The 27,187-nt window shown below is 35.2% G+C and overlaps 1 protein-coding gene across 3 annotated transcripts in view; it reads right to left on the bottom strand.

Moving 5' to 3' along the window:
* Positions 1-27,187, bottom strand: part of CEP350 (centrosomal protein 350) — a 155,339-nt gene that overhangs the window by 109,844 nt on the left and 18,308 nt on the right. The window contains exons 2-9 of one of the 3 annotated variants that reach the window (XM_061160842.1): positions 22,742-22,827; positions 21,670-21,716; positions 18,196-18,310; positions 17,215-17,374; positions 12,272-12,894; positions 8,351-8,464; positions 4,556-4,669; positions 6-152 (exon numbers count right to left, since the gene is read on the bottom strand). In XM_061160842.1, coding sequence (XP_061016825.1) covers positions 6-152; positions 4,556-4,669; positions 8,351-8,464; positions 12,272-12,894; positions 17,215-17,374; positions 18,196-18,310; positions 21,670-21,716; positions 22,742-22,814 — 1,393 coding nt within the window. In that variant the 5' untranslated portion in view covers positions 22,815-22,827. The remainder of the gene's footprint in view (positions 1-5; positions 153-4,555; positions 4,670-8,350; positions 8,465-12,271; positions 12,895-17,214; positions 17,375-18,195; positions 18,311-21,669; positions 21,717-22,741; positions 22,828-27,187) is intronic. The other 2 variants (XM_061160843.1, XM_061160844.1) reach the window with 2 other exon arrangements.

Here is a 27,187-nt window from a genome sequence, read left to right as displayed (position 1 = left end):
CTCACCAGATTTAGTAGTTCTTTCTCTTCCACTTCTGTCACTTGATGCTGCTCTTCGCTCTTTTTGCTCCATTCTAGGTGCAGGACCAAGAATTTTCTTTACTAATTTTTGTCCATCTCGCCAAGAAGATGTACTAATCAGATGACTGCTACCTAAAAAAGAAGAGAGAAATATATATGTATATAATTTAAAACTTAAATTTTAGCTGTAAGAAGTACCTCTTACTTACCCATACAACTATTTGTAATTAATCTTTTGCTCATCTTATGCCAAAGTCAACATATTTACAATCTGATTTTATTTTTAAACTCAAGTCCCCCCAAATCAATTAATGTAGTCTGTTTAAATTTTTACTTACCCACACACCTCAAATACTAAGTGTAAAATGCTTTGAAAGTTAAGTACCAAATATTAATGAATTATGAAACTTTAAGAACCAGGGCACTGAATTCAACAATTTTGGCACAGAGTAAAACTATGTCTTAACTATAAGTGTTTGGTTTACCAAAATTAGCACAGTACCTGACACAGTAAAATGTATGTCTGCTGAATGAGCAATTAAGCGAAGCATAGAAAAAAACCTTAAAAAAACATGTATCAAAGAGTTAACAGTGATCACCTCTGAAGGGGATGGTTATTACGGAGAATTTAACATTATAATTTATAGACATATAACACATTACTACACATTACTTTTTAACGCATAAAACAATGACACTCAGAAAGCAAATATCATCAATGCTTTAAACTGCCATTATAGAAGTTCATAAAAATAAAAGTAGATTCCAATAAATATAGCTGTTTACCAACAGAAAAAAATTTCATTTATTAGCTTCAGATGGTAAAAAAATTAAAATTAGACCATTATTTCAAAACAGACAGTGACTTAAAAAACAAAAAATACCATGAAAGACCATTTATAAAATAGAAACCATTTTAAAAAAACCTGAAATAAATATGCAAAAGTGTTGTAATACAAAGCAATATAAAAAATGTAATGGAAATGAAAATAATGAAGTAATACTTTAAACCTTAAATTAGAAAAAATACTTTTACATTCATTGCCAAAGCTAGTAAAATTATATTAAAAATCACTTTTACTATGTTTGTTGAAATATCAATGGATATAGTTTCATTTTTAAAAAACAGTACTACATGTCAAAGTGGTCATTTCCCTTGATCAAATAATTGAAGTAATAGAAATGTATCCAACAGAAAGAAAAAAATAAATGACAATGTTCACTGTATTATTTATATAATATCAGAAGTAACCTAAATATTGAATAGTAGATAAACTATGTTTCTATTAGGAGTACTGTGTGGCCATTTCCAATTACAATTTCTATAAAAAATAGCAGAAATGTTCTTAAGATGCTAAGAGAAAAAGATAAAATCTTATAATACAGTGACTACAATAATCTACTACTGATTTTAAAATTACTGTAAGGAAATACACAAAACTACTAGTCCTTTGTTTAAGTGAGAGCAGTGGTTTTTATCTGTTTTTTTTCTATTTTCCAAACTTTCTGTGATACTACTTTATTATATCTATAATTTTAAAAAAAGATTTAGAGTACCATTTAAAAGTTTAAATGATGGAGAAGGAAATGGCAACCCACTCCAGTATTCTTGCCTGGGAAATCCCATGGACAGAGGAGCCTGGAGGGCTACAGTCCATGGGGTCGCAGAGTCAGACACAACTTAGCAACTAAACAACAAACAACAACAACAACAACAGATGTCATATTACACATCTAGAACTACAAAGTGGATTACTGAATATCAGAAATTGATGACTTGTATGCCACTGTACCTGCAGTAAGGAAATTAAAAATACTTTCATACTGAAAACAAATAAAAAAAAAAAAAAGTTTAAATGACAGTAGTTTTAATGAAAACATCTACCATTAAAAAACATGAATTATAAATGTGTACTATTTACTTTAGAAATGCTTTTGCACCTTGCTATTAACCTCAAAAAGTTTATCTAAAATATTTACAAAGGTTTTATGTGTATTGTTCAATCTATTTATAAGATACTTCATGTGCTTAAGCAAAATGGGAGAACAGGTTTCTCTTCAATTTCAGCTTAATTTTCTGAATCAAGAACAAGCAATCATGAATATGCTGGGTAGTTATTTATAAATGTTGGCTCCCAAATATGCTGGGTGGTTATTTCTAAATTCTGGCTTTCTGGAATAGTCCCATGCAGTCATTGGTAGAAAAAGAGAACTTTTACTATAGATAAACTCTTAAAACAGCTTTAACTCAATTTAATGACTCTCTGTAGCAGTAACTGTCACAGTACACACATGGCAGAATTAGCCCACCACAAAACTGGATAAATACAATCCAAGATCAGTATTTACAAGTTACAGTGGTCCCAGTGCTTCCTTTCAAACTAAGCCCCTGAGAACAATATCACATGAAAAACACTCTGTTACATTTTTTTAATGTAAGAATTAGTTTAGTTTACACCCAAGTAATTCTTGTTCCTATAAAATTTTATTTTTTTATTGGTATATAGCCAGGGTCTTTCTCGTATGACATCTACAATTAACAATGGATGTCACAAAGTAAGTTATATGGCACTCTTTTGATTAGTCTATGATCAGAAAAACAAGATCATGGCATCCGGTCCCATTACTTCATGGCAAATAGATGGGGAAACAATGCAAAGAGTGGCAGGCTTTATTTTTGGGGGGCTCCAAAATCACTGCAGATGGTGACTGCAGCCGTGAAATTAAAAGACACTTACTCCCTGGAAGGAAAGTTATGACCAACCTACACAGCATATTAAAAAGCAGAGACATTACTTTGCCAACAAAGGTCCGTCTAGTCAAGGCTATCGTTTTTCCAGAAGTCATGTATGGATGTGAGAGTTGGACCATAAAGAAAGCTGAGCGCCGAAGAATTGATGCTTTTGAACTGTGGTGTTGGAGAAGACTCTTGAGAGTGCCTTGGACTGCAAGGAGATCCAACCAGTCCATCCTAAAGGAAACCAGTTCTGAATATTCATTGGAAGGACTGATGTTGAAGCTGAAACTCCAATACTTTGGCCACCTGATGTGAAGAGGTGACTCATTTGAAAAGACCCTGATGCTGGGAAAGATTGAGGGTGGGAGGAGAAGGGGTCCACAGAGGATGAGATGGTTGGATGGCATCACCAAATCAATGGACATGAGTTTGAGTAAACTCCAGGAGTTGGTGATGGACAGGGAGGCCTGGCATGCTGCAGTCCATGGGGTCACAAAGAGTCAGACATGACTGAGCAACTGAACTGAACTGATTAGTCTATGATCAGAAAACAAGCACGTGGTCAGAAACCAGTGCCCTATCACTCTATTTTCATGTTTTTATAGGACTTTGTATTTTCCCTATCCAATTATTGGGGGGCTTCCCTGTGGCCTCAGACAGTAAAGAATCTGCCCCTAATGTGGGAGACTCGGGCTCAATCCCTGGGTCAGGAAGACCCCCTCTGGAGTAGGGAATGGCAACCCACTCCAGTAATTCCTGCCTGAAGAATCCCATGGGCAGAGGAGCCTGGTGGGCTACAGTCCATGGGCTGGCAAAGAGTCGGACATGACGGAGCAACTAACACTTTCACTTTCACTTTATTCAATATTCATTACACTTTATTATAACTACCTATCTACTTTTTTCCTGACAAGATTCTAAGTTCCAGGAGGGAAGGGGCTATGTGCATCTTGCTTACCACTATACTGCCTAAACTTAGAACACTGCAGTGCCTTAAATAAAGCAAATACATTTGCATAATGAATGTTTGAGTCGTCTCCAAACTGAAAGGGACAAGTTTCCAACTTTCTCCACTCCCTTGACCCAAATTACTCAATGACTTAAATACGACACACTAAACAGCCATTTTCAATATAGCTAGAAATAATAATTAGTAGTAGAGAAATTACACCTAACAATTGAGTGTTTACAATGTGTCAGGTACTATATTGAGTATATATTCCCATTTACAAACAGGGAAACCAAAGGACACCAAAATTAACTCAATTATCAAAGGAACAAAGTTAGACATGACAGAACCAGTATAAAAATTCAGGCACTCTAGATTAAGCATGAAATGTTAATCACTATAAAGCTAGGGAATTCTTTTTTCCCCCATCTTGATTTATTCAGAGTCCAGTCCATTACTAGCACAGACTGCCAGATTTTTCTTGTGTAATATTTATTCACTCATGAGAATAAGTGAAGAAACTTAGCTATAGGCATAAGCCATCCCTCTGTATGTAAAAGTTCACTACATAAAAACCATTACCTTTAATCTGGTTAATTTCTATTAAAAAATAATGACAGAAAAAACTGCGGGAGGCACTATTCAGTATCATGGTGAACATATTTCATGAGTATATACATATATGAAGATTTATCAGACTATATATTCTAAATATGTCAATTAACTTCAAGAAAACACACATAAAATAATACATAAAATAAACTAAATTTTTGTGTGTCAAATAATAAGAACATTTATTTCTGAATTTCACTAATATATAATTTCGGGCCTGATACTGAGAAAACCAACCTGTTTTGCATTCTGAACTTGATAACTGTGCTACCTTTTGGACTTTTCGTACTGGCTTGATCACTTTCTTCTCTTTACTTTTTTCAGCTGGTTTTTCTTTCATAGAGCTATCATCTGAAAAACAGAAACATTTATAGCAAATATTATAATAAGTGCTATTGACCCACTCATCCTTCCCCCAGTATGAGAAATCTATATAGAATACATGGTTCACGCAGGGAGAGAGAAACCTTTGCTATTTCTTTGATTCAAAAGCTGCAATGTCAAGTCCTCTTACAGAATGGTCTAGAGATTACGATAACTCTGTTAGGTTTCTTTTTTTTTTTTTTTTTCCCAGGAAACCCTTGAGACACTCACCTGGTTTTCACAAATTGAAAGAAGCAACAACAATAATGCTTTCCAAGCTAGATCACAGCATTTAGAGAACCTCAGAAGTAAGCACTTTCACAGATTCCTATTTCATTTAAAAATTCCCACTTAACTGAAATATTCATGAACTTCTAGAATAAAACTTTATAAAATACTCAATATTCCTAAATTAGGCCCTTTTATGATTAGGCTAGTGAAATATGTCAAAGTATTTCACATATAAACTACTACTCACTAATTTTTAAATTCTAATCTGCAGAAATAAACTGACTATACACATACATTTGAAAATTAATCTCAACCACAGATCTGGATAAATGTACTTTAAATATATATAGAGCTCTGCATCCTGAGCAAAGAAGTAAGCGTGATTCAGAGACCCTGAGGCAGAAGCATACTTAGTGTCTAAGAAATAGCAAGGAAATCAATGTGAATAAAGTGAAGAAAGAGAAAAGCAGTAAGAGTTAGGGTCAAGAGACATAACTGAGAGCCAGATTACATAGGGCTTTATAGGTCATTGTGAGAACTTCAGGTTTATTCAAGAATAGGATGAGAAATTTTTGAGCAAAGGAGTGACATGACCTAAATGATATTTTAACAAGCTTACTCTGATAGCTATGATGAGAACAGATTCATTAGAAGAGCAGAAGCAGGGTAACCAGTTAGAAGGCTACTACAGTAATCTAGCCAGGAGACTGACAGTGGATGGCTTGAACCTAGGTGGTAAGTGAAGGTGATTATATTTTAGAGGTATTTCAGACAATTTAGATATAAGGTATGAGAGAAACAGAGGGATCAAGGATGACCAAGGATTTTGGACCTGAATAATCAGAAGGATAAGATTTACTCTCCAGTAAGATGGAGAGACTACCAGAGGAATAAGTTTAAGGGGTATACCATGACCTCATTTAGTTAGCCAGCTCCATTTTTGGATATGTTAAGCCTAAGAAATTTATTATACATCCAGGGGGAGGTGCAGAGTTAGCAGCTGGATATGAATCTGAATTCAGAGAAGTCTGGTCAGAGACATAAATCTGGGAAACATCAGCAGAGAATATTTAAAGTACTGAAACTCGATGAGCTTGCCTAGTTTGTATATGGATAAACAAAAATTTTAAAAAACAATAAAGTAAAAAGAAAGGGATGGAAGAGAAAAGAAAAACGAAAAAAGAAAAACAATGAGAAACACAGATCCAAGCACAGGGACCAGGACATGCCAATGTTCAGAGATACATAGTTGATAAGGAAAAAAAAAGAATGAAAAAGAGCAGATAAACTTAGGAGGAAAACTAAACACTTATGGTATCATAGATAAAATTCCAAGTGAAGAATTTCAAAGATGAAGTGATTAGTGATATCCAACGTTTCTGAGAGAGACTTTATTTTTGGGGCTCCAAAATCACTGCAGATGGTGACTACAGCCATGAAATTAAAAGACACTGGCTCCTTGGAAGGAAAGTTATGACCAATCTAGACAGCACATTAAAAAGCAGAGACATTACTTTACCAACAAAGGTCCATCTAGTCAAGGCTATCGTTTTTCCAGTAGTCATGTATCGATATGAGAGTCAGACCATAAAGAAAGCTGAGAACCGAAGAATTGATGCTTCTGAATTGTGGTGTTGGAGAAGACTCTTAAAGAGTCCCTTGGACTGCAAGGAGATCCAACCAGTCCATTCTAAAAGAAATCAGTCCTGAATACTCACTGGAAGGACTGATGCTGAAGCTGAAACTCCAATACTCTGGCCACCTGATGCGAAGAGGTGACTCATTGGAAAAGACCCTGATGCTGGGAAAGATTGAAGGCAGGAGGAGAAGGGGATGACAGAGGATGAGATGGTTGGATGGCATCACCAACTCAATGGACATGAGTTTGAGCAAGCTCTGGGAGCTGGTTATGGACAGGGAAGCCTAGAGTGCTGCAGTCCATGGGGTCACAAAGAGTTGGATACAAATGAGCGACTGAACCGAACTGAATGCTTCTGAGAGATCAAGCAGAATAACAAATGAGAATTACACACTGGATTTAGCAATGTGGAAGTCACTGATGACCTTGGTAACAGCAGTCCAGAGAAGTAGGAGCAAAAACCTAACAGAAAGGATTCAGGAGTAAAATGGAGGAGAAAAATTAGAGACTATGAAGATGAAGCAACTTTCTGAAGCTTCACTGTAAATAAAAGGAGAGAAACAAAGCAGAGTAGGGCCAAAAGAGGGGTTCTGTTATGATGGCCCAGATAACAGCATGTTATCAAACACTATGTTGATGGGCATGACCTCACAGAGAGGAAAAACTTGATGATGGGAAAGAGAAAACAGAGTCGTAGTAATGCCCTTAAACACACTACAGCAAATGGAATTTAATACAGAAGTAGATGGGTTTTGTTTAAGATAGAAGCAGCAGGAGAGATGACCCACCAAAAGAGAAGGCAAACTATAATAGGCAGACCTCTTTAAGAGTTCTTTGGCATACATCATTCCACTAGTCTTTTATGAAGCATATTACCATTCTTATTTTACAGATGAGAAAACCAAGGAAGAGAGTTTATGTAACACAGATAGTATGAAAAGGTAATTAAGTGGCAGAGTCAGAATTTGAATCCTTGTAAACTAATTCCAAAATCTGTGCTCTTAACTATTGCATTATATTTCCTTTTCATATGATAAAAAATTTCTGAAGATATTATTCCAAAAATAATAATAGGAAAATTGGACTGGACAGTTGATGCCATAATATTTATTAGCAGACTCTCTACTAGGGCTTACCAGAAAAATCTCAGGCTTTAGAGTCAGACTGAGTTGGTTTTAAACCTTGGCTTCAATTCTTAACTGCTCTATGTAACCATGGGAAAATTACTCCTTGAGTTTACACTTCGTCAACTGGAAAACATTCAGGAGACTAAGTAACCAGCAGCATCTTGCCCAAATCATACAAGGTTTCAATATAGTAATATTATATGTATGATCTTCCTATTTTCCTCTTCCAGTCTTCCATAAGTTCCTCCTATTTCCAATCCTCTAACACACATTATTCCCTTCCAATAATGTTCATTTTTCTTCCTGCTTTTTGCCCTCACATTAGTATCTTATCTGCTGCCCACCAAATTACTGACCATTTCAAAGATCTCAGAGGGCTAGTAAACTTCAACTAGACTGTTATGTCTCCATCAAATCAGACAAGCCCACTCAGAAAGTCCCTTAATTTAAAAATAGCCTAGTTTCTGTCTTTTCAGCTATATATGCTAATTTAACCCTGGAGCAAAGCCTAGAAGCTAAGAGTCTTGTGACTGACAGTATCACTACTTAAGTATACCATGCATTTAGAAATGGGAACTAACTTTAGTTTGGTGACAATTTTATGTTTCAGTATTGCAACTTAGGTAGTATGCATGATAAAACACTCAAAACCTAGGAACACTCTACTCTCACCTGCAAAGTGAAGTGCTAAGTCACGATACAGTTCTCTACTCATGTTTTGAAACTCAGCCTCCTGCCACACTTTCCCATCAGGTGTTCGAATCTTGGTCTCTGAAGGATTGAAGCCTAATATATAACCAACAATACAAAACATCCTTATCAATATTGCATTCAAAGTTTTGTTACATTCTTAATTTTAAGTGAAATAAATTAATATACTACAAAATTCACTCTTTTAAAGTGTACAACTCCCTGCTTTTTAGGATATTCAGATAGTTATACAACTATCATCACCATCTAATTGTAGAGCATTTTCATCACCCTGAAAAGTAACCCTGTACCCATTAGCAGTTGCTCCCCACACCACTCCCTCTATTCCCTGCCAACTACTCAACTATTTTCTATCTTTATAGATTTGCCTATTCTGGACATTTCCATATAAATAGAATCCTACAATGTATGGCCTTTTGTGTCTGGCTTCTTTCATTTAACTTTTATTGCTGAAGAATACTCCATTGTACAGATATATCAATGTTTGCTTATCCATTTACCAGTTGATGAACATCTGGGCTGTTTCTACTTTTTGGCTATTATGAATAATGTCATTATAAACATATATGCACAAGGATGTGTGTAAATATACCTTTTTCAATTCCCTTGGGTAGTATATCTAGGAGTGGAATTGCTGGGTCATATGGTAACTCTTATGTTGAACTTGTTAAGGAACTGTCAAGATGTTTTCTAAAGCAGCTGTACCATTTTACATTTTTACCAGCAATTTCTCCATATCCTCACTTGTTATTGTCTTTTTTTATTATAGTCACCCTCATAGGTATGAAATGGTATCTCACTGTGGTTTTGATTTGTGCATCCCTAACAATTAAATGTTGAACAGCTTTATAAGCTTTTAAAAGAGGAATGCATCATGAGGTATACCACATAATGTGTTAACAAGTGCTGTTTGGAAAGTAAGCTTCAGTTAAACAAAACAATATGCATTTGTTCAAAAAGACTAGAAATGGAGAAGCACCAAATTAAATGGTAAAAGAATGTCAATCATAAATTATGGATATCAGAGAAACAAACTACTTTTTCAAGTCTGAGGAGAAACAACAACACTCACTCTTCTTTTCTTTGAAGACAGGCATTAATCACTACCATCTGTCTGATTTTGCCTATGGCTGAACAAATGGACAAGCTTCTGTCTACACAGACAAAATCAGACAACCAAAGTGTGGAAAACAGTTCCTTAGAACATACTTGTTCAATTTCTCAACAAACATTACACATATGCTATTTCCTAAAAATTATCATTCTAATTTCCTACTTCAAATTTATCACTACTCCTTAAGAAATACACTAAACTTAAAATGTTACTTTACAAAAAAAGATAAAGTAATGAATATGGATGATAACCAGAATAGTAAAAAGATTTGTATTTTCAAATGGGCTCAACTTACCAAAGAAATGCCATGAAATATTTTGTAAAAATTAAATCAACTTAATGGAGTCAAAAATTGGTAAAAGCACTTTAAAAGTGCTAGATAAAATGTTACTGGTAAAATAATTACACGTCTAATAGAAAATAATCTATTCAGCTCTTATGACAACAGCATAAGCTTAATTTTACCTGAAATTTGTACCGCGGGGCACACACAACTATGCTTATAGCCATATAAACATAAAGTTTATAAACATAGTGTTTAGTCTATTGCAAACTACAGTTTATAACAAGAAAGCATGGCAATTTCATGTAAACCTATCTTCCTCCCAACATTTCTTACCCTCATTCCATCTCTCTACATTCAACCTTATCATTTTTACTTCTCTTTTCTTTAGGAAATATTTATCTTTATGGGAGCCTTTCTTTATATTTGCATCTTTACTTATAAGTTAACTTTAAGCAGCTTTCAGTATCTACATCAGTTTCTCTTTCTGTTTCCCAGTTTTTATATCCATTCTCTTTGTGCACATTTTTTCTAATTGAATTTACTGAATAGAATAAAAAATTTACTGTGCATCTGTGTCCAAGACACTGTACTAAGCTTTGAAATAAAATACAGATGATAAATATAGGCTCTTAACTTTCTTGGGCATTTACCAGAAAGAAAAAGATATGTAAACCACTAAGTATAAAACAAGAAAGAACCACTGTGTTCACTACTTCAAATTTTAAACATACACACATAAATGTAATGTGTTTAGAATGGGTTTCATATACTAACAACTATATAAAAAGACAAAGAAAAATCTCCTTCTCTCTTTTCTCTCTCTCTCATTTGTGTAAGAGAAAATTATCTCTGGAATGATACATAAATTGTTAAGACAAGTAACCTCCAGAAAGGGGACCAGGTGACTGGAGCACAAGAATGATACAGGTTTTCAGTGTAGGTCTTTTTCATCTTTTCAACTGCAAATCAAGTGAATTTATTAAGTATTTAAACAAATGAAATTAAAATGTCACTTTAGAATACAGTATATTAAGATACGTTTAATTTACACTGACAAAATGTTAGCAGAAAAACAGTTCTTCACTGTTGGAAAAGATAAATCCACTGCTCAGGATACCACTGGAAACCATATTGTTATGATTTCTGAAATGAATACTATATTTCATTAGTTAACCTCATAAAAGTTACATTCATAATATATTTTAATACAGAAACTAAAGTATTAAAACTAGTGATAAAAGGAATATACAAAATCTAGTCACTACTCAAAGTCATACTTAAGATTTTCACTCTGCTTCTTTAAGGTTGCTTTCTTTTCTTAATTTTTAGATTTTTATAAATTATTAAATAAAACACAGATTCAAATCAACCGTCTCAACTCTGCCTTAGTGGAAGAACTTTTGAAACTGCAGACTTTGACTTCTAGAATGAACAAACCTTAAAGGTACAATCTGCATTTAATGAGTCTGATATAAATATAGCCAAAGTTTTGTATAATCACTATCTTAGAACCAGCAAGAACTTCTGACCCCATTATTCGCTAATTGCTCTGTCAGCAATATGGACAATTTCTACATGGCAGACAACTTGAAGGATAAGAAAGAATTTTATTCAGAGAACTACCCACAATTTTATCATAAATTATCTAGAATAAAATGCTAATTATCTATCTTTAATTCATAATGAATATTACTAGCAAAACATATCACAAAAAAACTGATAAACTGTTCAAACTGTAGATAGTTAAGTTTGTTCTGTTAAAATTAACAGAATAAACCAATCTTGATTATATTTTGCTTTTCATACATTTGTAAATACTGAACTTGAAAAAATATCCGCAAAAAAAAGGCCAGGATGGTAGGAACTTGAAGACAAAAGTCTAACAGAGTAACCTCATCAATGAATCAAAATTTTACATAGATGACCCTGACCCTGTGAAAATAATTTCAGGAACATAAAAATGCAAACTACTGAAACCGCCATATATAAAAACTTGAGTAGGGCTGAAAGCAGAAATTCTCTCTGAAAAGCATCTTCTCAATGGAAATCTGATTTACTGTTTTCTTAAACATGGAGAAAACCCCTGTCAAAATTCTAAGGTTAACTAAACAGGATCAAAATGTCAGTGCCAAGATATTCTGTAACCAAATATTAACTAGCGGTGAATGAGAAAGAATTTCTAATAACAATCAAAATACAATGGCAGAATAAGAGCAATATTCTTTCAGTTCTCTGAAATTTATACTAATTTTTATTTTCTCTTTTGTTCAACTTATTAAAGGTTCACATGGTAGGTCTCAAACTAAAAGAACCTCTTAAGGCATCTGAATCTGCATTTTTAGCATGCACTTTGAATTAATTTTTTTATGCATTTGAGAATCACCCCCTATTCTAAAGATGATCCTCTCTACTCGAATACATACTAGGGAAACAGGGAGACAAGGAGGCTGGAAAAGAGAAGATGCAAACACTGATTACAAACCTTTATATGTTGGAGCAGGCGGTGCTGTTGCCACTTTCCTGACTTTTGCTGTCACTGAGCCATCAACATTAACAACCATTACTGGATGGTCAATATGACCCAGATTCTGGCCCTGGCCATTTGTTTCTTCTGAGTGTTCCCACTGTTTCCTAATCCGTTCCTTGAGTTTTTCCAGTTTGACATCATGTTGTCGTCGCTTCAGGATATCTAATCTTTGGGAATTACAAGTACTAGTAGAAGACGGAGAAGAGTCAGTTAACCATACCACTTTTGAATCAACATTATGGCCCATGTTACACACAGAAGACTTCAAAGTGTTCTCATTTCCTTTTGTTCTATTAGGTTTTTCTTCATCACTTCTCACTGCAGCTGCCACCTTAATCAAACATTCAGAATTTTGCAATGCATCAATTGTCGGTCGATCGTTTAGAAACCTAACAACTGTATCATCGACGGCAGATGATCGGGAGCTCTCAAAATCACAGCAAAGTGTATTCCGATCTTCTCGACTGCACATCAACCGCTTCCCACTCTCAGGCTTCTCTTCATTAACATCCACACAGTATACATGCTTTGACTCTAAATGACTGGGACTTGTACTGGATGGTGTGCCATGGACTTCCCTATTATTAAAGAAATAATAAGCTTTAAATAAAGAATACAAAAACCAGTCATACAAACTGAATGGAGAACTCTTAAGTAAACATTAGAGACCCCAAAACCTAGACACTCTAGTAGGTTAGAAATAACAAGATAATCATTACTACTATTAAAATTCAATGTTCAATGCCTCCTGGGTATCACAGGTTAGATTATGGCAAATAATCTAAATCATAATGTGCATATTATAAAATAAAAACTATGCAAAAGATGCATGCAGAGATTTCCTTAAGAACCCCAGAAAGCAGAATTACAATCTCACTTTGGATATTCACTTGACACTTACTACCAAAACGTACATCTTACTTCTCCATAAAATCTTAAGAACTAGGGGGAAAAGTTCTCAAATTCCGGCATTTCATATATATAACTTCTAAATAGTGTATGAAATTAACAAATAGACTGGGAGTAGAAATAAAGTGGAAGTACAATAAACATTCACCTCCAAATAAATGTGGTTATTAGTAAAGTTAAATCTCTCTGAACTACAGACAACTTTTTTGGCAGCTTCAAATTATGTAAAGCATGTCTAGAAATTCCAGAGTAGGCAAAGAAGACTGGACACAGCCAAAGCACACATCACAAAGTCCATGTTCTCTATTCACAACAACACTAGCAAAAGTATTCCTTCAGAAACTATTTCGATTTTATGTATCATTCTAGTAAGTTATATTTTAGAAACAGAAGCAGTTATTAAAAGGGATATTAATGAAGACAAGCCTCAGCAGTAGGAAGAAGACATGAAAAACTACCTAACAAAATTCTAAAAACAGACATAACAATCTGGATCTCCAAGTTCTGAAAGAGTAGACATTTGCCACATGTGGCAACCGAGCACTTGAATGTGCTTAGTCCAAACTGAGATGTGCTGTAATGTAAATTACATATCAGATTCTAAAAAATTAAAAAATAAAGACCATAAAACATCTTTGGGTATGCGCATGTGACTACTAAAAATATTTAAATTACATATGTGTGGTTCACTTTAATGGTGCCATTGTATATTACTGATCTAAATCTTTCACTTTAGGCATAAAACTCTAAATATCACAAAAATTATTAAATTCATGACTCTATTACAGCAAAATATGGTAATTTTGCAGCTATCATGAGTGCACGAGTGTGTGCATTTTTCTAAGGAGACAGTCTATAGCTTTCATCAGATTCTCACTGGGGTCCATGACTCAAAAAACATTAGACCCTCTTCTAAGAGGCTGATTATTAAATAAGATGGGGGCTGAGAACTGAGTTCTGCAGCTTCCACTAGAGATCAAGACTAAATTCAGTTATTTTCACTATCTCAACCAGACTGCAACAACTCACTGTTGAAATGATTAAGGTCTAAAATCAGCATATGCAGAGAATAAAATAGGAACCCCTGGTGGCTCAGCAGTAAAGAACCCACCTGCCAATGCAGGAGATGTGGTTCTATGCCTGGGTCAGGAAGATGCCTTGGAGAAGGAAATGGCAACCTACTCCACTATTCTTGCCTGGGAAATCCCACAGACGGAGAAGCCTAGCAAGCTATAGTCCATGGGATCGCAAAGAGTCAGCCACAACTTAGCGACTGAACAACAAGAGAAGAAAATAAAGTATAAAATGGTAGTTTACCTACATGTCTTAATCATAAGGGAAGGACAATTAACCAAAAAAAGTAAAGTAGGGACTGCCCTCATAGGCCAATGGCTAAGACTCTGCATTCTCAATGAAGGGGGCCAGGTTCCATCCCCGGTCAGGGAACTAGATCCCACATGCTACAACTAAAGATCTCAGCACGCCACAACTAAGACCCAGCAGAGCCAAATTAGACAGATCAAAATAAATGAACTTTTTTTTAAAAAAAGTAATTTCACCGTCTTTCACTCACTCACTCATTAAATATCTACCATGAATAAAGATGTTCACTATGCAATTCTTTCAACTTTTCTATAAATATGAAAATTATCATAAATATCTACAGAATATTTAGCTAAATGACAAGCATTAAGATAATGGTTTGGGAATGAGACAGATTTGTAGTTTTACATAAAGTAATGTAATGAGTACACATTTAATCAAAATACAATGCAACATGAAAATGCTCCAAAAGAGGAAGCACAGGTGATCTAAGTCTCTTCAGTCGTGTCCGACCCCTTATGTCCCCATGGACTACAGCCTGCCAGGCTCCTCTGTCCACAGGACTCTCCAGGCAAGAACACTGCAGTGGGGTCTCCCTGACCCAGGGATCGAACCTGAGTCTCTTCTGTCCCCTGCGTTAGCAAGCAGGTTCTGTACCACTTAGTGCACCTGGGAAGCACAGAGGAAGGGTCGAATAAGCTAGGGGATGAAATGAGCAGTGTTTCATACAGAAGGTGATAAAAAGTGAGTTTTAGATGATGAATGGATGGCCAGGTGAAGGGTGTTCTATTCACAGCTATCCTATGGGTATTTGTTTCTTTTCTTAAAAGATACATAATTACACAATTTTAAATGTGAGGCAGTATTATTTGCAGAAAGAATATTAGAATAGTAATAGTAATTTAGTTTCAATTCTGATAGTGATTATGTTTCTAGGCATCTCATTATTCTTTTAAATTTCCCCTTTCTCCTTTTTCTAAACTATGCACTTGTACCCAGATTAAGTCCCTGGCCTCTTCTCTATTTATTTTTTTCACTTTTATCACTTCAATGCTACTGACAACTCCCATATTTATATTCACAGCACTGACTTTTCCACACACATTCCTACCTAAACATCCAACTGCCGACTGAATATTTTCACCTAGATATTTCAAAAGTGCATCAAATGGAACACACTGAAAATCAAATCCATAATGTACCTCTGCATGCTTGCGTGCTAAGTTGCTTGTGTCCAACTCTTTGTGACCCTATGGACTGTAGCCCACAGGCTCCTCTGTCCATGGGATTCCCCAGGCAAAAATACTGGAGTGGATTGCCATGCCCTCCTCCAGGGGATCTTCCCAACCCAGGGAATGAACCCACGTCACCTGCAGCTCCTGCATTACAGGCAGATAGATTCTTTACCACTGAGCCACCAGGGAAGCATAATTCACCTTCATCACCCAAATTTTTTATCTCAAATATAAGATGTGAGAGTTGGACCATAAAGAAGGTTGAGTGCTGAAGAACTGATGCTTTTGAACTGTGGTGTTGGAGACTACTCTTTTGAGAGTCCCTTGCACAACTAGGAGATCAAACCATTCAATCCTAAAGGAAATCAACCCTGAATATTCATTGGAAGGACTGATACTGAATGCCACCTGATGTGAAGAACCAACTCATTGGAAAAGATCTTGATGCTGGGAAAGATTGAGGGCAAGAGGAGAATGGGGCAATAGAGGATGAGATTGTTGGAAGGCATCACTGAATCAATGGACATGAGCTTGAACAAACTTGGGGAGATAGTGAAGGACAGGGAAGCCTGGATGCAGTTGATAAGGTCGCAAAGAGTCAGACATGACTTAGCAACTGAAGAATGGCAAGTATAAAAACTAAGTACTTCCAAAAAAAAAAAAAAACTAAGTACTTCCAAGCACTATTATTGTTAAACTCCTTAATTTATTTATTGACACTTTAAAATACTAAAAAATGATTATAAATGACACAAGGAACTATAAGTTTCAGTGTCTATTAATACTATTTGCTATCCTAACAGTAAGAACATATTTCTATCAGTAGTTAAAATGTCCCTCAAATACAAAACTCTTTAATTTTATCTGCTGAATATCCTAAATTAGCTAACAAAAATGCAAAGCATTTTTATATTTATTATTCATATATTAAAATTAACTTATTAATTAAAATTCATTCATCAATCTTGAACATCTAACTAAATTGTTCAAACGAGCCACTGGCAACAGAGTCAAACAATAAACCAACTCACATTCTCATAAGAAAGAAATTTTAGGTAACCGTCCAACTCAAAAAAGAGAAGAAAACTAAACTATGTGAAGACCACTGTGTAGAACACCCAATCTGAGATATAAGGGAGAAGAAAGCCATACTTCCAGAAACTGAATAATTTGTTTGTAGGAAACATATTACAATGGAGTGGTCTGAAGCAAATATTACTACTTCCCCCCAAATATTCAATCTGTAAAAGAACAGAAAGTTAGCATTTCATAATATAAAAGATTTTGCTTTACCTTTTTGGAAAATGGAAAAGGTAATAATACTAGATTCAGAGTGTGATGAAAAACTGAGAAAATAAACTATAATATTAGTACAAATACTACAGGTTAACTCCATAGATAATTAAAAAAAAAAAAGAAATCCACACTAACCTGTAAGAAACCAAAGGGTCACGAAACTCCACACGATTAATTTTTTTTACATTACTCTCCAGGGTGGTAGCTCTGAGAGGACTACGAGATTTCTCTTTTTGTGATTTAGAAAATTTGGAGGCTGGGGCATTAACCCAAGAATCATCCAGGTATCTACCATCTGAAGAAAAAGGAAATCTATGAAAACACATGATATAAAATACAACTGTCTCTGAACATAGCTAGCATTTAAGAAAATAACTTAGGTATCTTATTGTTTCTGGACTCTCAAGCTGATATCATGCAAGTAGATCAAAAAAATTCAGGTTATATTATTACAGTAATTCAACCTATAGAGAAAGACTGCATTCTAAGCAAACAACACAAAGAAAACCTCTAAATAAAAAATTCCTTTTTGTCAAAGGCTCTCACTTCAAAAAAGATGCATCAGATAAAACCCAACAGACTCACAGATTAATAAAAAAGAATCATAGTTTCAGTTAATCTGGTTTATTTCACTAATTATGCAACCACAAAATTAAATATATGAAAGGTAACCAAAGAAAATACTGTCAATTTATGATAGTATTTGTAATACAAATATTCTAATTTTGATCATAAATCCCAATCAAAAAAACAAAAGTCTTAAGTCAATTAAATTTCAAACTGAAATACCTGTGAATTTTTTTTTAAAAAAGGACATATATAACCCTAAAGACTCAAAATCAAATTCTCACTAACAAATGAAAACTCGCTGCCAAAGGTGATGCTGTGGTGCTAAGTCCCTGATCAAAAGATGGTGAAAACGTCGTCTACAGTCACTGAATATGAGGCTGCTTCATAACTACTCAGTACCAAAGGAAAAAAACTAAATGCTGATTAAGCATCTAGTCTCTGACAAAAGAACAAGGAAATATATGGAATTATATCGAGAAATTAAACTGAAATACCAAAAATTCATATTTAATATATTTGTATCTTTGGAAGTCGCCTCACACATACCTTTTCTACTGATTTTTCTGGTAGCACTCGCAGAAGATTTCTTGGTATCCATGACAGAATCAAACACAGCTGTACTCGTAGGGGCTACTTCCAATTTGTTTTCAATGTGTCTCAGCTAAAGTTTAAACACCATCAAAACAAATAGGTTAATTCTATTCTAAATCAGCTACCATCAATTTAATTACTTATATTGTCCAACAACTTTCTCTAAAGGAGAAAAAACTTAGGAATGCTTTATTTTAACTAAAAACAATAGTTTTTCTATTATTTACTACCTAAGCAATTGGCCAATGCTGCCCAAATCTGGACACAAAAATCAAAATGTCTATAGAATACCAAGAGTTTTCTATTTGATCTGTTGATGTATTTTTTTAATTGTTGAGTTTTTTAAAAGCAGTAAATTTTCTGATATTGTATGTTGCATATCACTATGCTACATATTTTGCTACATATTTTGTGTGTTTCTACATATTTTATGTGTTTTACATGCAAAAAATGAGGAAAGAACAATTCCTCTAGACTAAAATTTAGGATTATTTAAATAGTCACTTTTTATCATTTTATATCTACAAAGTAAGTTTCACAATAAGGACAAAGTTAATAAGATAAAATTCAGGTTTCCAAGCACTACAGTTAAGTTGACTTTTGATATAACCATCAATGACTTTAAAAAGTATTTTCTCCTAAATTCCTACAGGAGAAAACTTGAAGAAAACAGAAAAAAGTAGAAAAAAATAAAATTAATCAAAATTCCAAAATTCCACCAAAAAGAGATAAAAACTTTGTGTAAAATTCTGATTTATCTTCTTTCAGATTTTTCCAGTACAGTGTACTCACAAAATTAGAATAATCCTTTATATATTAACAGTTCTTTATCAGACTGTCCCCCCATTTATGAACCACTGATCACCCCTAAAAATTATTTTTAAAAACTCAATAATTTTTTTAAAAAAACTATTAACAATTCAGCTCTAAGCTAGCTTAGCTCTAAATTTAATTGGTGATAAAAACTATTCTTACATTATAAATGTACAATGCTCATGGAGAATATATGCTGATTGCTACATTCATGGACCCAAAATCTGACTCTGCATTATGACCAAATCTAGGTTATAGTACCTTTTCCAGATTGACCTTCAAATCAGTTCAAAAGATTTTAGGACAAAGTATCAAATTTACACAGTTAAGAAATAGATGACTTGAATTATGGTAGAATACAAAACAAACAAATAAATAGGACAAATAGATAAATATACATACATACACACACATACATATATAAGGTCGGTGCAAACATAACTACAGTCCAGACTGTGACTTTTTAAAAATAATTTTATTTATTTATTTTTGTCTGTCATGGGTCTTCATTGCTGTGTGGGCTTGAGCCTCTAGTTGCCAAGAGCGGGGGCTCCTCTCCAGCTGTGGTGTGTGGGCTTCTCATTCCGGTGGCTTCTCCTGTTGGGAAGCGCAGGCTCTAGGGCATGAGGGCTTCAGCAGTCGTGGTTCCCAGGATCTCAAACTCAGCTGCTGCGCTCTGCAGCACGTGGAATCGTCGTGGACCAGGGACCACACCTGTGTCTCCTGCATTGGCAAGTGAGTTCTTTACCACTAACCCAACAGGGCAGCCGCAGACTGCGAAGTTTAGACCATTATAACTAGGCTCAAACACATCTTTATTAATCAAAATAGGAACCGTAACAATCAACACATTTTTGCCAATGAGAAGTTTATTTCTGTAGCATAAAAATTTATGCTTCAGGATTCAACAAACTCTTAAGAAGCATTTTCTGCATCCTGCTGGCTGTGGAAGCATTTTCCCTGAAAAAAGTTGTTGGGATACTTGAAGAAGTAGTAGTTGGTTGGCAAGAGGTCAGGTAAATATCTGGATGAGGCAAAACTTTGTAGCCCAATCCATTCAACTTTTGAAGTGCTGGTTGTTCGACATGCAGTTGGGCGCTGTCATGGAGAAAAATTAGGCCCTTTCTGTTAACCAATACCAGCTGCAGGTGTTGCAATTTTGGGTGCATCTCATCGGTTTTCTGAGCATACTTCTCAGAGGCAGTGGTTTCATTGGGATTCAGAGAGCTGCAGCGGATGAGACGGGCAGCAGACCACCACACAGTGACAAGGGCCTTTTACTGGTGCAAGTCTGGCTCAGCGTGGGGCTTTGGAGCTGCTTCTCGGTCCAACCACTCAGCTGGTTGTCATATAAAATCTACTTTGTGTCGCATGGCATAGTCCGATTGAGAAACAGTTCACGGATGTTGTATAGAGTAAGAGAAGACACTTCAAAATGACGATTTTTTTTATTTCTAGTCAGCTCACGAGGCATCCACTTATAGAGCTTTTTCACCTTTCCAATTTGCTTCAAATGCTGCACGACTGTAGAATGGTCAACACTGAGTTCTTCAGCGACTTCTCGCATAGTTATATAAGGATCAATCCGATGATGGCTCTCAATTAGTCCTGTTAATTTCTGATGGCCAGCCACTATGCTCCTTTATCTTCAAGCTTCTCGTCTACTTTTTTCAGAACTTCTTGAACTACCATGACACTGTGCATTTGTTAGCAGTTCTTGGTCCAAAAGCATTGTTGTTGACAGTTGTCTCTGTTGCTTCAAATGACTCATTCTGAACTCAAATAAGAAAATCACTCAAATCTACTTTTTGTCTAACATCATTTCCATAGTCTAAAATAAATATAAAATAAGCAGCAAGTAATAAAAGTCATTAGCAAAAAAAAGGCAAGAAATGTGCATTAAAATGACGTATAATATAACCACATTTAGAGTATATTCCAATATCAAATGGCAAATTTCAATAATGCAAAAACCACAATTACTTTTGTACCAACCTGATATAAGAAGAGCAATTTGCCTAGAGAGCAAATGAAAAAGAAAAGGAAAAGGTCTCTCTTTAAAGAGCTATGTATCACTTGAAAAATCTGGATTCCTAAACTCCAGACAAGACTGGACAGAATATAAATAAGAACGGTGGCCCATAATCATTCTTCTTCAGCAGTGCTAAGAGAAAACAGCCTGTTACTGCCACAAAAAACCAGCAGGTGACTCACAGTCCACTCAAGGAAAAGCTGTCCCTTTCATATCCGCTCTATGAAGCTTCCCACGTAGATACAGTCCTACCATCTCTAATAAATTCTACATTTTAAATCTTAATATCAACATACCAACTGAGTAAATTTATTAAAGCAGAATAAATAACACAAAATAGTTTAACATTTTATGTGCCATAGTGTTAATGTTTCTGATACTTAAACTAATGTCCTAATTACTGCTTTACTATCTAATAGTTGTCACTAATTTTCATTTTGTAACATAGTATATAACTTTTCATATTGAAAAGTTTAACTATTTTCTCATTAAAAAAAGCACTACAGAAAAGAATTTTAATCTACTCAATCATAACAGAAAATTTTACACTATAAGGAAATAAATGGAACCTATTAATTACTTACAGCAGCCTTGGTCTGAGAAAGTGCATCCCATGGTGCGGTTATATCTGCTGGGCAACATTAACATTTATTGAATTAGGATCTCTGAAGCAGACCTTGAAACCTGCATTTTAATAAGCTCCCAAATGCACTCAAAAGTTTGAGAACCACTTTATTAGGCAGAACTATTCTCCAGCAAGTGCTTTATTACACTGAGCCAAAATATGATTCTTCTCCCATCCTGTAAAGCCTAGCTTCCTAATACACGGTTTAGAGCTGTATTAGGCACTGATCCCCCTAGGACACTGATCCCGTAGGACAACTAGACTAACACCCCCCTCTACATCTCCAACAAGAAGCAGTATCCTCAGTTTATCCCAATGAGCTGAACAAATACACTGTTAAGTACCATGCTGCATTTCGTATTATGGTATGAGAGATCAGAAAACTACTCCAGACTTCAACCTACTAGTAGAAACAAAGGTAATATCTATTCATTCTTTCAGACAATAGCCCTTCAAAGAGTATATATTCAAGGAGTCTACATATTTCCCCTGAGTCAGTGTTCTCTAGGATAAATATTTTCATCTCCTCTAAATGCTCCTCATGTGACATGAGTTCCAGGTCCCTCACGAACCCAATTATCTTGCTCCAGATGTACTCATTTGTCAAAGTCCCTCAAAAAAATCAAGTCCTAAATTAAAGTTACCCCCATGCATCACTAAAAACAAGAAGTTCAATAAGACTATAATTTTTTTATCTGTGCACTACAGGTCTATAATTATACTGGGAGCTATATAGTATCATTTATTGACATTAAGTCAGAATTTATTATAAGATATTATATATAACTAATTTTACATATACTGATTCTTTTTTAAAAAAGAATGTATTGCTTTACAAGGCAGTTTATACTGCGTGCCTCTGAAAGTAAAGTATATCGTATATTTAAAATGAAACTGAATTTTAAAAAGCATTTATCCATTTGTTATAAATCAAAGCATATGGGTATTTTCATTTACTGAATAGCCCAAAATCTTAGGCACAGGACCTAAACAAAGCATTAAGTTCAGTTAAAAAAAAAAAAAAATCATACCTTGAATAGTATCCGTGCTTTGAGAGTTCCTTGGATTTGGTAAAGGCACCTCTTTTGATTTGCTGCTCCTCATCCTGCCAATTTACCTGCAATCACATCGTCAGCATTCACTGAAAATCAACATTATAATATCAGTGAAGAAAATGTCCTATCTTGCCTTTTGTGAAAGTCAAAAAAGAATTTTGTCATTTCTAAAAGTTATCTTTATATTCTCTTTTCAGTTCCTGATAATTTGATAACTTTATTTTTGCTTGGAAAACTAAACCATTAAAAATTATATCATAACCACCTCACACAAACTAGGATAGCTACTATCAAACCAACCAACAAACAAAAGTGTTAATGAAGATGTGAAGAAACTGTAACTCTTGTGCACTGTTCCTTGGAATGTAAAATGGTACAGCTCCTATGGAAAATAGCTCAGCAGTCCCTCAAAAATTTAAAGGAAAACTATCATATGGTTCAGCACAGAAGAATTGAAAGCAGGGTCTTGAAGAGATATTTGTTCACAGCACTGCTCACAATAGTCAAAAGATGAAAGCAACCAAAGTGTCCATAAACAAATGAAAAAATAAGTAAAATGTAGTGTGGTGGCTCAGACGGTCAAAGCGTCTGCTTGCAGTGCGGGAGAACGGGGTTCGATCCCTGGGAGGGGAAGATCCCCTGGAGAAGGAAATGGCAACCCACTCCAGTACTCTTGCCTGGAAAATTCCATGGACGGAGGAACCTCGTAGGCTACAGGTCATGGGGTCGCAAAGAGTTGGACACGACTGAGCGACTTCACTTTCACTTTCAGTATATACATAAAACATTATTATTCAGTCTTAAAGAGGTGGGATATTTTGACACATGCTACAATAAATGAACCTTGAGAACATTATGCTAGTTGAAATAAGCCAGTTACAAAGACAAATACTGTATTATTCCACTTATGTGAGATACCTAGAATAGTCCAAATCATAGGAACGGAAAGTAAAATAGTGGCTGTGAGGGACTGGGGGAAGGGGAAAATAGGAAGCTATTGTCTAATGGGTATAGAGTTTCATTTTTGCAAGATGAAAGGAGTTCTAGAGATGGATGGTTATTATGACTGCATAACATTATTAGTGTATTTACTACCATTAAACTGAATCCTGGAAAATGGTTAATAAATTTTATGTTACATGTATGTCACCATAAAAAAACAAATTAAAAGGGGGAAAAATTATATAATGACTCAAAGAGAAAGATCATGATCTACTCATGCTAATTAAACAGCTTGATGACAAAATTCTGTTGTAAAAGTCACATAAAAACACAGTTTGGAAAATGTAGAAGGGGAAAACTCATTCCTGCTCTCCAAATCTTAACACAATCATTAAGATCTCTTCTGTTCTTTTTACTTTTTTTTTTCTTTTTACTGTAATCACTATAATTTCAATTTTGTGTCCTATTTAAATGCTAGACATTTGAAGTGGTTTTAGAATACATCCACAAATTCTTTGATGCTCCTTTCTTCAAGAAGTGGAGCTTAACTTCCTCTCATTGGATGTAGGCTGGACTTACTGGTTCTCTTAACAAATCAAATGTGGTAGAAACGACGTGTGAGTTTCAAAACTAAGTCACAAAGGGCACTGCCTGTTCTCTCGCAAGGATCCAGCTGCCATGTCATAAGGACAGTCAAAAAACCCTATGAAGAGATCCATGCGGCAAAAAAAAATTAAGGTTCCTGCCTAGAGCCATATGAATGAGCCATCCTGGAAGTAATCCAACAAGAGATTATCAATACAATAATATGACTCATTTTCTCGATTATAAATAACACTGTAATGAAAATATCTGTGTATATGAAGGAAAGTTATAACCAACCTAGACAGCATATTAAAAAGCAGAGACATTACTTTGCCAACAAAGGTCCGTCTAGTCAAGGCTATTGTTTTTCCAGTGGTCATGTATGGATGTGAGAGTTGAACTGTGAGAAAGCTGAGCACCGAAGAATTGATGCTTTTGAACTGTGGTGTTGGAGAAGACTCTTGAGAGTCCCTTGGACTGCAGGGAGATCCAACCAGTCCATCCTAAAGGACATAAGTCCTGAGTGTTCATTGGAAGGACTGATGCTGAAGCTGAAACTCCAATACTTTGGCCACCTCATGCGAAGAGTTCACTCACTGGAAAAGACCCTGATGCTGGGAAGGATTGGGTGCAGGAGGAGAAGGGGACGACAGAGGATGAGACAGCTGGATGGCAGAACCAATTCGATGGACATGAGTTTGAGTAAACTCTAGGAGCTGGTGATGGACAGGGAGGCCTGGCATGCTGTGATTCATGGGGTCGCAGAGTCGGACACGACTGAGCGACTGAACTGAACGGATATGAATGTTTGCTCATTTGGATTATTCAACAAGAACAGGAGCTACAAAGTATGCAAAAACTCAACTGAAGAATATACAGAACATACTACTCTAGAGATCCAATGTTGAACTGTTTCCCAATTTACAATAATATGAGCTGATCAATTTCATTAATATATTTTAATATTAACTATGCTTTTTACTTTTGTTGAATATTAAGGAATATTAATTATATTCCTTTTATGGAAGAAAATGGTCTTTCTTAAAAAACTTTTTATTTTGTATTGGGGTACAGCTGATTAACAATGTTGTGATAGTTTTAGGTGAACAGCAAAGGGACTCAGCCATATATATGCATGTATCCATTCTCCCCCAAACTGCCATCCCATCCAGGCTGCCACACAGCATTCAGCAGAGTTCTATACAGTAGGTCCTTGTTGGTTATCCATTTTAAATAAAGCAGTGTGTACATGTCCATCTGGGCTTCCCAGGTGGTGCTAGTAAAGAATCCATCTGCTATTGTAGGAGACATGAGAGACATGGGTTTGATCCCTGGATCAGGAACATCTCTGGAGGAGGGCATGGCAACACACTCTGGTATTCTTGCCTAGAGAACCCCATGAACAGAGGAACCTTGCAGGCAAAGAGTCAAGACACACACCTGAAGCAGCTTAGCATGCACACACGTACATATCCATCCAAACTACCTATCTCTTTCTTCTTAACCCCTCCTTCCCCTGGGTAACCGTAAGTTTGTTTTCTAAACCTCTGCGTCTGTTTCTGTTTCATAAGTAAGTTCATTTGTACCAGAAAATGGTTTCTTTAATTTGAATTTAGTCGACTTCCTGAAGGACTAAACACTCTGCCATAGATCTTAATTTTAGTTCTTCATTTATGAACTATCTTTTCTTGTCCTTTGCCCATTAACCTACCAGGATATTAAAGTTTTTCTTATTGATTTGCTGAGTTCTTACATTATAAATAGTATATTAAACTTCTGTCATATTTGATAAAAATAATTTTCTTCAATGTCTGTAAAGGCAGTTCAATATTGTTTTTATTAAAGACGTTAATTTACATAAAAAAGGAAAAGCCTACCTACTAAGTCCAAACATGAAAAACTAAAGGTATAATTTTTTTTATAATTAATTTTTAAGAGAGATACTTTTACCTATAATAAACAATCCTGATTTATAAATTTCTCAGGAAAAAACTTCAAAAACGTTCCAAAAATAAAAATTTTCTAAAAATAAAATTTTCATAGATTATACAATATGATTCTAAGAAAAGTCAATCTAGTTTTTTAAAAATAGAATAGTAAAAATTTTAAAATCAATAGGTATGCCAACAGTTAAAATTTTTATAACCATAAAAACTTTAATCAGAGCTACCAACATAGTTAGAATAATAAACTCACTTCAGTATCCTTCTCATAAAGATACTTTTGGTCTAGTTAGTGTCAAATGATAACTAAACAAACATTCTGCTGCTGCTGCTGCTAAGTCACTTCAGTCGTGTCCGACTCTGTGCGACCCCATAGACGGCAGCCCACCAGGCTCCCCTGTCCATGGGATTTTCCAGGCAAGAGTACTGGAGTGGGTTGCCATTCCCTTCTCCAATGAATGAAAGTGAAAAGTGAAAGTGAAGTTGCTCAGTCATGTCCGACTCTTAGCAACCCCATGGACTGCAGCCTACCAGGCTCCTCCGTCCATGGGATTTTCCAGGCAAGAGTACTGGAGTGGGTTGCCATTGCCTTCTCCGAAACAAACATGAACTATTCTATATTACTATCTGTCAACGACTAGACAAAAGTTTTCTTTGAGCAGACCTCACTTTAAAATAAATGCTAAAATATATAATAATGATCAATTTTCTAATGGGAAGCAGAAACAGATTAAATAATCAAAACCTGCATATACATCCAAAATCTCTATGCTTAAGAGCTAATGCCGATAAACCTGAGACAGTGGAGATCAGCAAAAAGAAAAGAATCTGCTTCAGGGATATCCCTGGTGGTACAGTGGTTAAGAATCAGCCTTCCAAGGCAGGGGATACAGGTTTAATCCCCGGTCAGGGAACTAAGATCCCACATGCTGCAGAGCAATTAAGCCTGTGC

This window comes from Dama dama, chromosome 14 (assembly GCF_033118175.1).
Source record: "Dama dama isolate Ldn47 chromosome 14, ASM3311817v1, whole genome shotgun sequence".
NCBI classification, from domain to species: domain Eukaryota; kingdom Metazoa; phylum Chordata; class Mammalia; order Artiodactyla; family Cervidae; genus Dama; species Dama dama.
The sequence above is the reverse complement of the archived record's forward strand: the minus strand, read 5'-3'. Positions and strand labels throughout refer to the sequence as shown.